Source organism: Aulonocara stuartgranti (genome assembly GCF_965226115.1).
Source record: "Aulonocara stuartgranti genome assembly, chromosome: 17".
NCBI lineage: Eukaryota > Metazoa > Chordata > Actinopteri > Cichliformes > Cichlidae > Aulonocara > Aulonocara stuartgranti.
Genome location: NC_138953.1, coordinates 27,628,317 through 27,643,942, shown reverse-complemented (window position 1 = coordinate 27,643,942; position 15,626 = coordinate 27,628,317). Strand labels below are relative to the sequence as shown.

Here is a 15,626-nt window from a genome sequence, read left to right as displayed (position 1 = left end):
TCTGAGTGCGCTGTTGATCAGAAATAAGGTCTAACATTAAGTAATGCAAATCTGTTGATTAAAAAAAGAGAATAATATGCAATGTTTTGTATACAGAAAAAAAGGTTAGTTGAAGGTTAGATGAAGTAAAAATGTGCAGACTATATTATATGGTGCACAAATGCTGTGTAAGATCCATGTGGGATTCAAAGTAGTTAGGTGTCCATTAAGGTCTCTTTTTATCGCAAAGCTTTCAAAAAAGGTCATTTGCACAAAGTTAGCATATGTACCATTTGGAATTGCGTGCTATTTTTGAGAGTCATGCAGCAGGTACTTTTAAAATCTAGATCTACCAATATCTTGCTAAAAGACTGAGGCTAGAGTTATATCTTCATTGCAGAAAATCCAGCTTCATCCCTAGTTAGTCTGAGTGACTATAGCCAATCTATGATGCTACTGTTGTAGTGAATGTATTTATTTTTTGTGTCTATTTCACATTTAATGTTAAACTAATGTGCTTTACCAGATGCCAAGTGAACTATTCACTAAAGGAAAAAAGAAGGAAAAAGGTTGGCCAGGTTGCCCAGTGAATGCTCTACTTTGCAAACCGCTAACTCATAGATTTTTTGTCAAACTACTGTTAAGGTTCAAAATATTGGGGATGGAGACAAGAGAAAAAACCACAATAACAACACTGGTCCGGCCGGGTTGAGTCAAACGATGATTTTAATGAACACACGCGTGGGAGATGGACACTGATGCAGACAGCCTCAAAATCTCAAAATGGTGGAGCATTGCTCAAACTTTTATAGCCTCTGGTGCCTCCACCTTATCATACAAAGCCTAAACATTCACATGCTTTCTCTCACACAGCGCCTAAGCTACGACCTTGGCTCCCTGTTTATCTGCTCCTGCTGAAATGGGGCAGAAAACTCCAGCACACTCTGTTCTCTTCTACTCAGACAAATTAGATTTCTTATAACTCAGCAGTATAATGCATCATAAAACAATATCATTCATTCACAACAAGTCAGCAGTTTAATGTAATGCAAATCAGTTTAACTAATGTAATAGTTATCAGCTTCTTCTAATTCAGGAGAATAATGCAAACTAAAACTACATAATAATTCACAATCTTTAATTAGGGGTATAACATGGCATAAAATAATATTATAATCTAACACTACGTTGTCATCATTGAGCAATTTTTGCAACTATCATGAAGAAATTAGCTTGATATGACAAATAGTATAATTAAGAGGAAAACAGTGTTAAAAGTCAACAAGAACATGTTTTATAGGAGCAAGTAAGCTGACTAAGGATAATAACAAAACAAGAGCATAATTTCAGATTGGTTCATAAAACCATTGACAGGAACACAGCAAAGACAATGAGCAACCAAAGAAAAACACTTTTTCTAGTTACATTTGAAGAGTATTCTGTGATTTGTATGTCCATGTTTGGATGCCTTCGTCCTTTTTGTGATTTATCTGATTTTATCTGTAAAAAATAATCAAGTTCCTGTTTTGCTGCCATTTTTACTGATTCCAAAAATATCATAAACCTCAGCCATATGTAATTTACCTTGAAATTTACTAAAAGAAAACAAACATTAGGACATGTGCTATGTGGAGCTTCAGGGTTTTTTTTTTTAAATGTGTGAATATTTCAATATATGATCACTAAGGTGGACTCCATCTTTTGAGCCTCTGCCATTTGAAGCATCAGTATTAGATCTTTGTTACCACCATATTGACTGCTAGCAGTGACCAGAGTGTTATGTTATTGGCTAACATTAACTTAACTGACTGCAAGCACTGAACTTATGATCTTGTTCCGTTTGATACGGTGGCTTCAAAGATGGGGACCAGGTCTGTTCACAGCCAGTAGCTGTCTTGAAGTCAACTTTGGTGCATTAAGACAGCAACGAAACAGGAATAAGATGCAATTACATGCACTTTGTTTGTCATAACGCAGCCGTTAACTGTGACAAATGAGTAGCAATCCCATTCCTGTTACCGTCTACAGTACAAAGAGATTAACCTTGGGTGGTAACAATAAAGGTCAAGGAGAATTGCTTTGTCAGTCTAGTTACACATGTCCGCCAAGGCCTAGTATATTGTTGCGAAGTTTGAAGACGATCCATAAAAAACTGTGGGCAAGTTTTCACATTTTGTTTGACCTGGACCTTTAACTCCACCCAATTGTCACCTAAATTAAATCAGCTAGAACTGTTATTGGGATCTTCCATCACACAACATATGAAAATTATATCCTAAAAATTGTGGACACTAGACTGCTAACAAACAACTTGAACTGATTAGATACTCCCTTCCTTCAAAGGGGGAAATAAATCACAATAATTGCTTACATTCATCTAGATTTGTAGATTTGATAGATAAATTCCTCCACCAATAGTAACATAGTTGCAGGATAGCAGTATAAAATGGCTCAGACACTCTGCAACTTCACATTTACACAGGAGTTCAATTCAATTTCATTTATATATAACCACAACAACAGTTGCCTCAGGGCACTTTATATTGTAAGTTTGAACTACTCTTTTTCCAGGGTGGAATGATTACACAGCATACTTTTGTAATGACTTTAAAAAACATAAGAATAAGGTGCACAAGTTTGAAGTTAATTTGGATGTTCTCTAATCCACATGGCGTCAAAGGTATGCGTACAAACTGAGTGTCATTTTGTAGTTAAATAACCATCCTGCAGCAACTATATCACTATTTGTGGAGGAATTTCTGCTTCTGTTGATTTCTACTGTGGGCACAAACCTGGTCCCCCTTTTCAAACCAGCCACTTCAAATGTAACAAGATCGCAAGTTCATTGCACAGAGTTGCAAATAAATTTGGTTGTGCCATATTGTCCAACCATTGTTTTCCCTAGTGTGACTCTAACATAATGTGTGCGAGCATTGTGACTGGTACGTCACTACCACATGGGCGGAAAGTGCTCCTAGGTTTCTCAGTCAGTTTCGCCGCTCTGCCATCATGATCAAAAGACCAAGATGGCAACCAGGAAAATGCTGCGATAAAAGCTTCACAATAGGACCTTACCAATTGGATGATGTCGGGTTGGTTATGGCCATCTTTTACATATAGTCTACCTCTGGGAACCAGTCTCAAGAGGCCAGTAGAGGTTTGTAACACTTCCATGTTACTTTCATTTTCAGCCCCAGCGTTTGCCATTAACTGCTTGCATTCAGTTTTACATCTGCATCTGTTCTGTCAGACACACATGGGATGTATGAATATGTCATCCAGGTTAGAGTGATTCATTTTTAGCTTCAGCCTTTAGATTAATAAGTTGTTAGTCAATATATCAATATATAATATTTTTGGAGGAAGTAGGAATCACGGTGGCTTTTAAATGTAGGAAAGGTATGTTATTACATTGAGCTCTGAAAGAAAAAGGAAAAACAATAAAAATAAAAAATACTTTGGCACAATCTTGTCATTCAAATTTGATGAAGAGAAAATTTATATATGTGAGCCATATAGATAATATTTCACATAAAACAATGTGTTAATTGGAATGATTACTTAAGAGTTACACAAGTTACAGTTAATAAAGCATTAGGAAAACTGTGGTGAGAGCCAGTGTCAGTCCTCTGGTCTAATGGAAAGGATAGGACAGCATAAGGCAGACATCAACACATTCAAAAAGAGACATAGTGACTAAGCAAAATGACTAAATGTCTGTTTTCCAGCCTCAACTAAACGAACAGTCTGGAAAAACTTGAGTCTGAGTTCATACAAAACAGTTCCAATAACAGGGGTAAAAGTACAAACGCCTCAAAGAAATAAACATTTTGGGCAGCTTGTAGCAAATATGTCAACTGTGCTGAGACCATTGAAATAATATTTTTATTCAGTATATAATCTGGAATATGCAAAGACAGTTGTTATTATCAAGAGGTTTTATTGTTTGTGCACACTGGACTATTGGCTCCAATTTGCAGCAACAATGAATTAAATGTGAGGTGGGAGGAAAGTCACTCATAATGAGGAAACCAGTGAGAGGGTTTTTTTTCGTATCTCAGCAGAACTCCTCAGCATTTAAAGATCATTGTTTAGGTTTTATGGTCCACAACTTCTACTAATTTGCTTTATTGTCTACAGCCACTGTTTCCAGTAACAGTAACAGTGTTTTTACCTGACGCCCGTCGCACCAAACAGACAAAAGTTACCGGCTCCTGAACATTAACTGAAGCTGAGCAGCTGCATGGTTACATAGTAGTGGATATACATCTGTCACTTGGACACCACTTCTGGTCTGTGTCCACCTAAACACAAAAGATCAGTGCAGGTTTCTTGGGAATTGGGTTCAAAATCCAGTTGTTGGGGGGTTTTTTTGCTTTGTTTTGTTTTTTTCAAGGGAGTATGGGGCTGTAATACATAATGTGTGACAGATAAATCACAATAAAGCAGTTAATAGATTACTCTTCCAGCAGCACAGAGAGCATCAGCTAAAATATAGTTTATAGTTTTTGATCAATTCTCTGTTCTTTATAGATTTCTGTCACCTGTTCCTCTGCTGTTGTCTCTGGTTGGGGTAGGGGAGGCTCTGTTGATGATTTTTGTGTGAAGGATGAGTCAAATAACATGTCAAGTCTTCCCTTTTATGTGAGTGTGCACAGTACCTGAAGATGAAAGCCTGTTGTTATGAAGAAAGTTGATAACCACCATCTGGACATCTCTTATCTCTGTCTGGAGTTTGAGGTGTTGCTATAACAGCTAAGCCATTTATATCTACTAAAAATATGGAGGCTCTAAAAGTAGCCCAAATTTACTGCAAGTTTTATGTAATAAAAGAACATTAACTGGAACTTGAAAGCATCATTAGCTGTCATCTATGAATCATCTATGTAAAACAAAGATAATCCAGACGTTTGTGAGTTATGTCTTTCTGAATTTAGACAGGTTCATTCAATTTGTCACATGTTAAACTGGGTTGTTTTGTCTTAGTTTTGTTTACTGAGTGACCTATAACAGGATTTTTAGCATTTTGGCATTTCAGTGAAAACTTAAGTACACCATTTGTGCCTTTAATTAATTAAGAGGGTATAACACAGCGCTGCAATCTTCTCTGCAGATGAATATCCCAGTAAATTGTCCCATGCAGTGCTCAGAGAAACTTAAAAAAAAAACATCTTAGATTCTACTTGTCTTAGTCAGCATTTTAGATGTTGAATTTCATGAGTACAACTAGAAAGACTGAACAAGGATGGCTTTTTTGGAAGGTCTGCCAGTAGAAAATTTCTTGTCTCTAAAATAAAAACATGGCAGCATGGCTTAGATTCACAAAATTGCATCTGGACAAACCACAAAACTTCTGGAACAGTGTCTTTTGAATAGATAAGACCAAAGTGGAGATATTTGGCCAAAATGCACAAACCGCGTTGCAGTCATTGAGTCGAGCATTCTACTCTAGGGGGAAATGTCAGGCCATCTTTCCGAGAACTAAAGCTTGGTCCAAACTGGGTCATTCAACAGAACAATGAACCCAAGCACAACAGCAAAGTCCAGACCTCAACCCACCTGAAGATCTGCAGTTGCATCTTAAAAGAGCTGTGCATAAATGAATGCCCAACACCCTCTGTGGACTGAAGTAATGCCGTAAAAAACAGTGGGCCAAAATCCAATGTGAGAGACAAAAAACAATTTTTTTCACGTTGTTGCTGCTAAAGGTGCTTCTGCAAGCTTTTGAATCAAGGTTTTCACAGGACTGTACCCTGACTCTGACCCCTTGCTAGAAAACGTGATCCCACTGTAGGTGCAAAAGAATTGCAGGATGTTTTTTAATAAATCACATGGAGTGAGTGCCTAAACATAGTCGTAAAAAATAGCATCCAATAAACATTCTGTTGGTCCCATTTCCTAGGTCCCATCAAACCATTCAGTATGAGCTCCTTGGAGACACATGAGGACCCTCTCCAAACTCTGCATATCTATAATGCCTCATTGGCCTTTTAATTTCTTAAATTGCATACAGTTTAAGAAACTGCATACAGTCCTTTGCATTAATTGTAGAACCACATAGCTTTGTGGAAACCTTTGCATGTCATTATGTGTAGCGAGGATCCAACTGTTAAAAAGAACTCTGTTGTTAGAATTTAAATGTGGGAGTTTTCTCCATGAAATGTAAGGGGTGTGTCAAGGAAGGTGTTTATGATTTATATGCGAGTCGGCTAACAGGCTGCACTGCAACCAATTAAATCCAGGTGCCAATTCCTGGAATGCATTGATGGTATGGATGCCCACCAACGAATGAGAGAAACATTTGGCCCTTTACTCCCCTAAACCTCCTTATTCAGCTGCAGTATTTAGAGAAGTTATGGCCACCACGGGCCGCATTCTTCTTTTGTCTTACTGTTTGTTTATAAATGAATATGACACAGATATTCATTGTAAAAGAATGTGGGGAAGCAAAATAAAGGGTGCAAGAATGAAAAGTACAATAATTTACATCGTAGACATATGGGATCAATTGGATCTGCTTTGACCTGCTTTTTTGGTCAAAAACAGAGGAGAAGAAATATTTACGTCAAGTGTTATGTAAGTCTGTTCTGGCTGTTTTTATCTTCTTGGTCAAATTTTCCAAAGCCTGATTCACAGCTCGAGGAGAACAGCTGAATATATTCTTTTTCATGACCAGTGTCTGCGTTACGGGTCTGCCAGAGATTGTTTTCACATTTTTCCAGACCTAGCTTCTCCTGCCCTTTGAAAATTTCCACGCACAACCTACTAAAATTAAAGTTTGTTTTTTCCAGTGTGAACAAATGCAATGACATGGTTTGACTGTAATAGTGACAGGTAACAATAAAAAGGGAAAACTACTTTTATTTTCGTCGTACATGGTGCAATATTTCTGTTACTTGATGCACCTGCTCTTGGTTAGTTTACAAAACTTTTTGGATGATGCTCTTTCAGAAATTCATTTTGATGACATCTTCAATTTATCTGATGCCTGGACTCCAGTTATTTGAAGAAGCCTCCTATCAACCCCCCCTCGTCCCCTCGTCTCCTCTCCTCCCCTTCCTATTCCCTCTCTGTGTCTCTCCATCTACCCCTCTCTCTCCTCCCCCTCTCCTTCTTTCTCTCTGTGTTTTTCTCCAGAGACTTCCAGTTTTTGAACACCAAACTCTTCTTACCTACTGGCCCTCCACCCCACACGCACACTGAGAGAGAAGCACAGGTAAGCTTGCGACTGAGGGCATGGATTTGTGATTTCCTGTTTGAGTATTCTTCCATATTTCTGGGATTACCAAGTGTTACTACAAGGCTTTAGGGCACTGGCTGGTGCTGCAGCAGAGAAGGAAAAAAATACATGTGCACTAACAATTAATGAGTAGAAGTAGGAGTTTGATCATTTGCATTTGGGTGTGTGAGCCTTAGTTTGTTACTTGTTTACATATGTCTGCAATGCATTTTAAAGACTGTGTGACAGACTTTGGTGACTTTAGACTTTGGAAAATAATCTTCTGCTCTTGGATCCAGTGTCTGCATTTTTCATGGGTCTGGATTCAATTATTCTGGTTTTCCTTTGTCTGCAGACTTGAGTATGAAAAGCCATGATTCTGAACGAATATAGATTTTTGTTTTTATATGTGTTAGAGTCATTAATTATGTAGCCAGAAAGCATGTATTTTTAAATGTTGAAAACGTAAAGCGTGCCTTCGAAGCATTTACATCGGCTTTTGTGTATTCTTGGAACATCCACATTATGTTGCTGCTTCAATTCATGTTTTAAAAAACCTCTATCATGCAGTTTGGCTTGTGCTGCAGCTATAATGATGTGATTCAAACAGATTATTAAAATAATCTAGGGCTCAGTGCTCTCCAAATTAGTAATGTCTTCCTTGACTGATCATATAATATGCTTTAATACACTGGGGAGTGGGTGTGGCATTCTCTTGGGTGGGTGAAGAGTTATCCTAACAAATTTTCAACTTCAAAGTTTACATTTTATTCTTACTTTTTTTTATTCCTTTTTATATATTCAGATTTTCAATAATAACATTTTGATCTTATTTCCTACCTCCCCTTTCTTTCTGTCTATTGGATCTGCAGACACCATGTTGCCTCTGCGTGTACCCATCTTGGCTGTGCTGGTCACACTGTCCCTCTGCCAGTATTATGACTATGATTACCAACCTAATCCAGTGATGGGGCCATCATCGCCCAACTGCAATCAAGAGTGCGATTGCCCATTCAATTTCCCCAGCGCCATGTATTGTGACAGCCGCAAGCTCAAATTTGTTCCCATAGTTCCAACAGGGATCAAGTACCTGTACCTCCAGAACAATCTGATTGAGGAGATCAAGGCAGGAGTGTTTGATAATGTTACTGACACACTGCGCTGGCTGATACTTGACAATAACCAGATCACTAATGCTAAAATAGCAAAGGGCACAATTGACAAACTCTCAGGCCTGGAGAAGTTGTTCATCAGCTTCAACAACCTTACAGAGCCAGCCATTCCTCCCTCAAAGTCCCTTGAGGAGCTGAGAATTATGAACAACAAGCTGTCCAAATTTCCTTCTGGACTCTTGACTGACAAGGAGAATTTGACCTCCATTCACCTTCAGCACAATGACCTAACCTCTGAAGCCATTTCAGGGGCTTTCAAAGGGCTAAAGAAGCTGCTGTCACTGGATGTAAGCCACAACAAGCTGAAGAAGCTCCCAGCTGGTGTTCCCAGTTCACTGGTAATGCTCTATGCTGACTACAATGTCATTGAAAGTATTGGAGCAGGATACCTGAACAAGCTGCCCTCACTTCAGTACTTGAGAGTCTCACACAACAAGCTGGTGGACTCAGGGATCCCTGCTGGAGTGTTCAATGTGACATCACTGCTGGAGCTTGACCTCTCTTTCAACAAACTGCAGTCTATCCCTGAGATCAACGAGCAGTTGGAGCAACTCTACCTTCAGGCAAATGAAATCAACAGTGAGTGATCAGCATTTTAACATCACAGGATTCTAAATGTTTTGCCTTTTTTGTTAAAGTTTTTTTAGAACAGCATCAAAGTTCGAGTTCCTGTGTTCTCAATGAAATATCTAAACATGTGAAAATAATACGGCCAAGGTTAATTGGTTAGTTAGGCCAGTTTTGTGCCAATTATACACGCATGACTGGATAGCTTAAATGTGGGCGTGGCTTATCAAATGTAAAACCAGAGAGAGGTTCTAGGTTGAAGCCATTTAGTTTGTTCATGGGTATTGGCATTACCATTTTCCAAAAGCAGAGTAATTGATACAAAGTTCAGAACTTTCCAAACGATCCTTTTTAAATGTTTTCTAACCAGATGAAAGATTAACAGGCTAGCATGTCCAGTTCTCTGTGCCAGTCATGTGACACCCAGCTATGCTAAACATCCATATTATTAGATCAGGAGGAAGGGAGTAATTTAAACTAACTAACCAATTTAAACTGTAAATATAAATAACTTATTTTCAGCTGAAATCTGAAAACAAAAACATTGTGTAAAACAAAATGACATTAAGTAGGATGCTGGCTACAGCATGAGTGCTTTTACATGAAAAGAAGGGTTAAACTGTGTATATTTATGTGACCTGAAATGGAGAAGAAATGGAGAAGTTTACATTGGTAACACAAGGTAATGTTTTGTTTTGTTTTTATTTCACTTTATATTTAAAGCCATTGATATTTAACCTTATTATTATTATTATTATTATTATTATTATCATCATCATTATTATTAAAAGTGTGATTCTTAGTAGAAGCAGCAGTGTGATTGCAAATGCACAATTCCAACTCTACAGCATGTGCAAACAAGCATTGTAATGCAAATGTTCATCAAGGTTCTTTTAAACTATAGACTGCAGGCATGTAAAGGATGGACATAGCGACTATGGCATCTCTGATTAGTTATTGACAGTTCTGAAGTCTTGAAACTCTCGTTTTTAGTCATATCACTTTGGCTTTTTAAAAACTGACATAGCCAAGTTTGGGGCTAACATGCTAAGGCTAGCACTAGCTTGTTAGTGATATATTTTGGGATGCCAACTTTAACTACCTAAAAAAAAAAGCTTAAATGTACTTAACATAAAAACTGAACAGCATTACACTGTTTTTTAAGTATCTTATAACTCAAATTAAGGGGTGGATCTGAGCGACAAAGCAAGGGCAGTTAATGCACATATCAGCAACATGTCAGTTAAAACGTCGCCATACCCCAATGCATTCTCTGCTTTATCATCCATTTTTCTCGCGATATAGCCATAATTAAGAAAAAGAAAATTCCCCCTATGATGAGGGGAAAAAGCAATTGAGGAAAATGAAGGGTCCTTTTCTCAAAGACTTCAATGCAGCTGCAACCAGAGCAGTTGAAGGAATGGTAATTTGGCACACCTCCAAGGCACTTTTGTCATTCTCTTTACCAGGTTAAGGGGTTGAAAATGTAAAAAAAATATATTAAAAAAATCCCTACTGGCAGCTATAACGATCTCCACTTTTTATCATTTGTAGAGTTTGACCTGTCAAGTTTCTGCAAGCACATGGGACCTCTGAACTATTCACGTCTGAAGCATCTGCGTCTCGATGGAAACAACGTCACTCACAGCAGCATGCCAGCTGACGCTGTCAACTGCCTGCGCCAAGCCTCAGATATCATGTTCGAATAAGGACCGGCTCTTCTCTATCATCATGACAAAGCTCAGCCCATAACCTTCTGGATTCACATGTCCTAATAATACGTCTTTCGTAGTACTGCCATGCCTTTGCATGTCCGACATAGGTACTAGATAATCTGGGAAACATTGGCCAAGCTTTAGAACAAATCTGTAGCTTAGCCAATGTGTGATACAAAAGAAGGCATGCACGTGCAATCAGATCAATAAATTCAACAGGCATTAAACAAATATTCCAAATGACTCATTGTCAATATTTCTACATACCAACCAATACTAAATCACGAAGTTTAAAAAAATTGAAATGCACACAATCTAAAAATAACCGAAAACTCCATGAGATGAATAACTATTATGCTTTGGTTATAACACACACTTTAAACATTCCAAACTTGTTTTTGAGCACACTGAATAAAGACACAATATAATAATACCGAGAGTTTTCCAATGTCTTAATTCAGCCCTAGTGTTCTCTTTTTCCTTGTCTTGTATGTTTCAGTGTCTAGCATGTATAATATAATCAGGGGGATTTTATTATTAATAATAATCCATTGCTGTGCAAAGGACCAGCACATAAGGACTGCATACTTGGATTTAATGTGTAGAGTAAGAAGAAAATGGGGGTGGGTGGGTGTATAATAGCAGCTACGTTGCAGTCGTGTTTTCATCATAGCGGTTTTAGGGAATATATCAGTGTTGTGAACGTGTCTGCCTTTATATACTGCATACTTTAAACTGGTTTGAAACAAATTTTTATGAAGTCCCAATGACTGACTTTTGTTTTGGGTTTTTTTTACTGAATAAACGATAATTGACTAAGAAATGTCTGTTTTCTCCTAATAATTAACTAGTTCTTCAAAGGATTAGAATTCTGTTCAGAATAAATTACTATTAAAGCTGATATGTTTCTCTGTTTAGTTGTACCTTGTGATGTTAGAATGATGTAATCTCGAGATTAGATTGTTTCTGTATACTAACTAAAGCCTAACTATTTGCTGTCATTCACATTACTAATTTGTATACAACATTTTCTTTACTTGCATGCACCCTTTGGTGCCACTCTTTGAATAAACTACAGCTTTTGCAGTTAAGGTGCTTTCATTACTATGTTGTTGTTGGTGTTTAATACTGATAAATGTTTCTTACCAGCATTACATCAAAATGGCACCAATTTCATGTTGATCGAATGGTGTGTCTATTTTATTAGGTTACTACATCTGTCTAGTATTTTCTTTCTTTTTTTCATGACTTCTTTTGACACCTTTGACTCAGTAACTGTTCATGGATTCACTGTAAGAAAATTAAACACAGTTGAACGAACTATGTTTGAACATATTTTCATGATATCATTGGTAAGCCTGCCTATATGTAAGCCTATAAATAACTTACAAGTCTTACTTAGTGTAAATGTAAAGAATTGAGTTAACTAATCTGACATCCTGTATTTGGGACTTATTTCCTAGAAATGCTGGGGGTGTGTCCCAGAAGCAAGGGCAAAAGGGGAGTACATGAACTGGTTGCCAGTTTGTTGCAGAGCTAATACAGGAAGACAGATAATCATTCATACCCACATTCACGCCTATTGGCAGGCTAGTCTAAATTTCAATTTTGTAACACTTGTAAAAAATGTGTGAGTTTTATAGGAATCTTTATAAGTAAGTACATGACCACTATTGAGTTATGGAACTGCAAAATGAGTGGAAGAAGAACGACTAATGAAATAGACCCTTAAATAACATCTTATAAGATTTCTATTATAGTCAGAAGATTCTTTATTTATTCTCTGAGGCCTGCTAGTGTTCTTTAAACATACTATTTACATTCAACCTTTTTCAAAGCACAGTGCATAGTGGGCTTCAACGTCATCTTGTTTCAGCAGGTTTCTCTCTAGCCATTAATTTAAAGGAGCTGCACAGTCAACCTATCGTGTATATTTCTATTCAGCTATGCAAAACAGCTGTGCTGGTCCACGAGGTAGGCAGGGGTTGCAGGGTTTTGCTTGATATAAGCTTAAGTGGAAATAATTTTTGCTGTAAATCTACCCTCCCAGCTGTCTCAAATAGAAACCACAAGTGGCTGAAGATTTCAAAATTATTGTTTTTACAGTAAAGGTTCCTTGTGGTCCTTCAAAACAAAAAGGGAGGACTCACCACTCTTACTTATCTCACTGTTCAGTAAGGTCTATTTTTAACTTTCTATTTTCCTGTCAACTGTGATAAACATGATTATTATTGTTATTATTATGATTACATACCCTCTGCAAAGAAACTGTAGAGAACAAAATAGGCATCACGTTTTATGTTCATCTTAAGAATGATGTGCTTTCAGACTAACAGTGACTCAGAGTCTGAGAAATGTGGGATTAATGGTATGAAGGAGGAAAAAAACATAAAACCCACACATTCCTTTCCAGAGAGGTACAATCCATTTAAACATGCTGACTGAATGTTAATATAAAGTAGATGTGTTTGGAAAGTTGTATGCTTTCTTTTCCTTCACAAGAAAATGTATCATTATTAAATATGAGATTACATATACAGTCATGTGATAAAAACTGGACTTTATTCAGTCCTGTGAAAAATAAGTCCAACCCATGATTCAGTAGCTTGTAGTACCACCTTTAGTAGCAAAGACTTGGAGCAATCCTCGTCTCTAAGACTATCAGTCTCTCGCATTTGTCGTGGCGGAATTTTAGCCCGCTCTCTTTACAATGTGGCTTCAGTTCATTGGTTTGTGGGCATTTGTTTATGCATAGAGGTTTGTTGGCATGCACAGTTCTCTCATGGTCCCACCACAACATTTCAATCATACTGAGGTCCGGAATTCAACTGGGCCATTGCAACACCTTGATTATTTTCTTTTTCAGCCATTAGGTTGTGCATTTTCTGCTCTGCTTTGTATCATTGTCGTGTTGCATGACACAGTTTTGGCCTAAATTGAGCTCTTGCACATTTGACTGTATACTTCGGTATACAGAGGAGCAATGACTGCAAGGTGACCAGGTACTGTGGCTGTTGAACAAGTCCAAATCATCACCCCTCCACCTTCATCCCTGATATTGTTGTGCTGATATCCTGTGTTTGGTTTTTGTCAGGCATAGAGCAAACGTGTCCACTCTGGTCTGGTGTGTCCAAAAGACATTGTTTCAGAGGCCTTGTGGTTTGTTCAGATTCAACTTTGCAAACCCAAGCTGTGCTGCCATGTTCTTTTTAGAGAAAATAGTCTCTTTTTTTTCTGGTGACCCTTCCAAACATACTCATTCAGTCTTTTTCCTTGTGCTGTCATGAACTTTAACATTTTGCTAACTGAAGCCTGTAGAATCTGAAGTATAGCTCTTGGGGTTTTTTTGCAGTTTTTTAGGTTCTACATGGTCTGACCTTGGGGTGAATTTGCTAGATGCCCAGTACTGTGAGGTTGTGGCATTATATTAACACAATTCAATGCTCCATACCATCAAACTGACAAAGCCTCTATTGTCATTTAGGTGGTCACACTTTTAATTAATCAAATGCATTTGATTAGCTGCTACTTACCATCTTAATTTCCAAGGAAGCAGTAAGGGTGTGCCTGTAAAGTCCTTCTTTTTCGCATGAATATATGAGATGTTTTCAAGGCGTCAAAGACACAGCTACAAAGTACACTTATTAACATATTTACTTTGTATCTAATTCAAACGGTCGCTTTAATAAAAATGTAACCTTAATTCCTCAATTACTTAATTGCATATTGTGTTTGTATATTCTTCTCACCATGAGGTTAAACTGCAGATCTTAAAAGGACCAAAAGGTGCCTATATCACCAGAAAAATTATCCTCAGAAGAGTCTTGTCAGAGGCTAAAATGCCCAATTTTCATTATCTGTTCCTGTTTTAGAAATTAAAAAAGATTGTTTATAAATCTCTGCAAGCCTCAACACAGCAGAAGTTTCAACATGTACAAAATATGACATTTTTTTCAATTCAATTCAATTTTAGTTATATAGCACCAAATCACAAAAACAGTCGCCTCAAGGCGTTCTATTCTATTGTAAGGTAAATCCTACAATAATACATACAAAGAAAAACCCAACAATCATATGAGCCCCTATGAACAAGCACTTTAGCAACAGTGGGAAGGAAAAACTCCCTTTTAACAGGAAGAAACCTCCGGCAGAACCAGGCTCAGGGAGGGGCGGCCATCTCATCTCATTTTATCTGAGAACATATACAGTTTACAGCCATATTTTTTTTTGCAAACAACACCTACGTGAATAATAATTTAAATACATCAATTTAACCGTTTTGGGTAATAATCAGAATTTAGTCAGATTTTAGGTTTGCATCTACAAAATTAACTAATATTTGATTCCACTTCATTCTAACTGCACATTCTGCTCATATGAGATCATTAACATGGCAACTATTACAGCTGCCAAATATCATTCTGAACATGTTGTCAGACTTAGATTAAGCCTGAGGTTTGGCTGGTTTTTTATTTTATTTTGAGCCTTGCTTGAGTCTTAAGCAGCTGTAGATAATTTCACAGTGATTAACTCTCTCATCTATAATGTATTTAATGCACACACCTCATTATCAATGTGCATAATAAATTAGTAACACGCATACTGACTCTAGGTATGTACTTAAAATTCACTTATTACAACTTACACAGGATCACCAGCGCCTTTGCAAAGCTTTACACGAACTGTAACAACACTGCTAATCCTGGCTGATAAGCACCATATGCGCTGGAACAACGTCTTTCTTGGTGCATTGGTCTAGGTTTTCTTATTAGATCAGACACCATTTAAAGAGAGTAGGTTAGTTGATTATACGTGGCACTTATAGCTATTATGTAAACTGATTCCAGATGTCCCATTTGACTCATGCTAGGCTCTTATAATTCAATCCTGCTGTAAACGTCAGTTTGACCCAATTATGAAAAGTTATCTGTCTGTCGTTGGGTGCTGGAAATACACCACTTCCCAATGTCATCC

General features: G+C 37.4%; 1 protein-coding gene across 1 annotated transcript; it reads left to right on the top strand.

The window, feature by feature from the left end:
• Positions 1-7,062: 7,062 nt before the first annotated feature.
• lum (lumican) lies at positions 7,063-11,972 on the top strand. Its single transcript, XM_082509578.1, has 3 exons — positions 7,063-7,195; positions 8,071-8,949; positions 10,492-11,972. Exons 2-3 carry the CDS (start codon positions 8,076-8,078, stop codon positions 10,644-10,646), a joined length of 1,029 nt encoding a protein of 342 aa, XP_082365704.1. The 5' UTR covers positions 7,063-7,195; positions 8,071-8,075; the 3' UTR covers positions 10,647-11,972.
• The last annotated feature ends 3,654 nt before the right edge of the window (positions 11,973-15,626 follow it).

What these genes read in the sequence shown, in the direction of transcription:
- lum (XM_082509578.1), top strand. Translation starts at nt 8,076, where the DNA reads ATGTTGCCTCTGCGTGTACCCATCTTGGCTGTGCTGGTCACACTGTCC. An exon ending in TCAGGCAAATGAAATCAACA is followed by an intron (nt 8,950 to 10,491) that starts GTGAGTGATCAG and finishes TATCATTTGTAG; the next exon opens with AGTTTGACCTGTCAAGTTTC.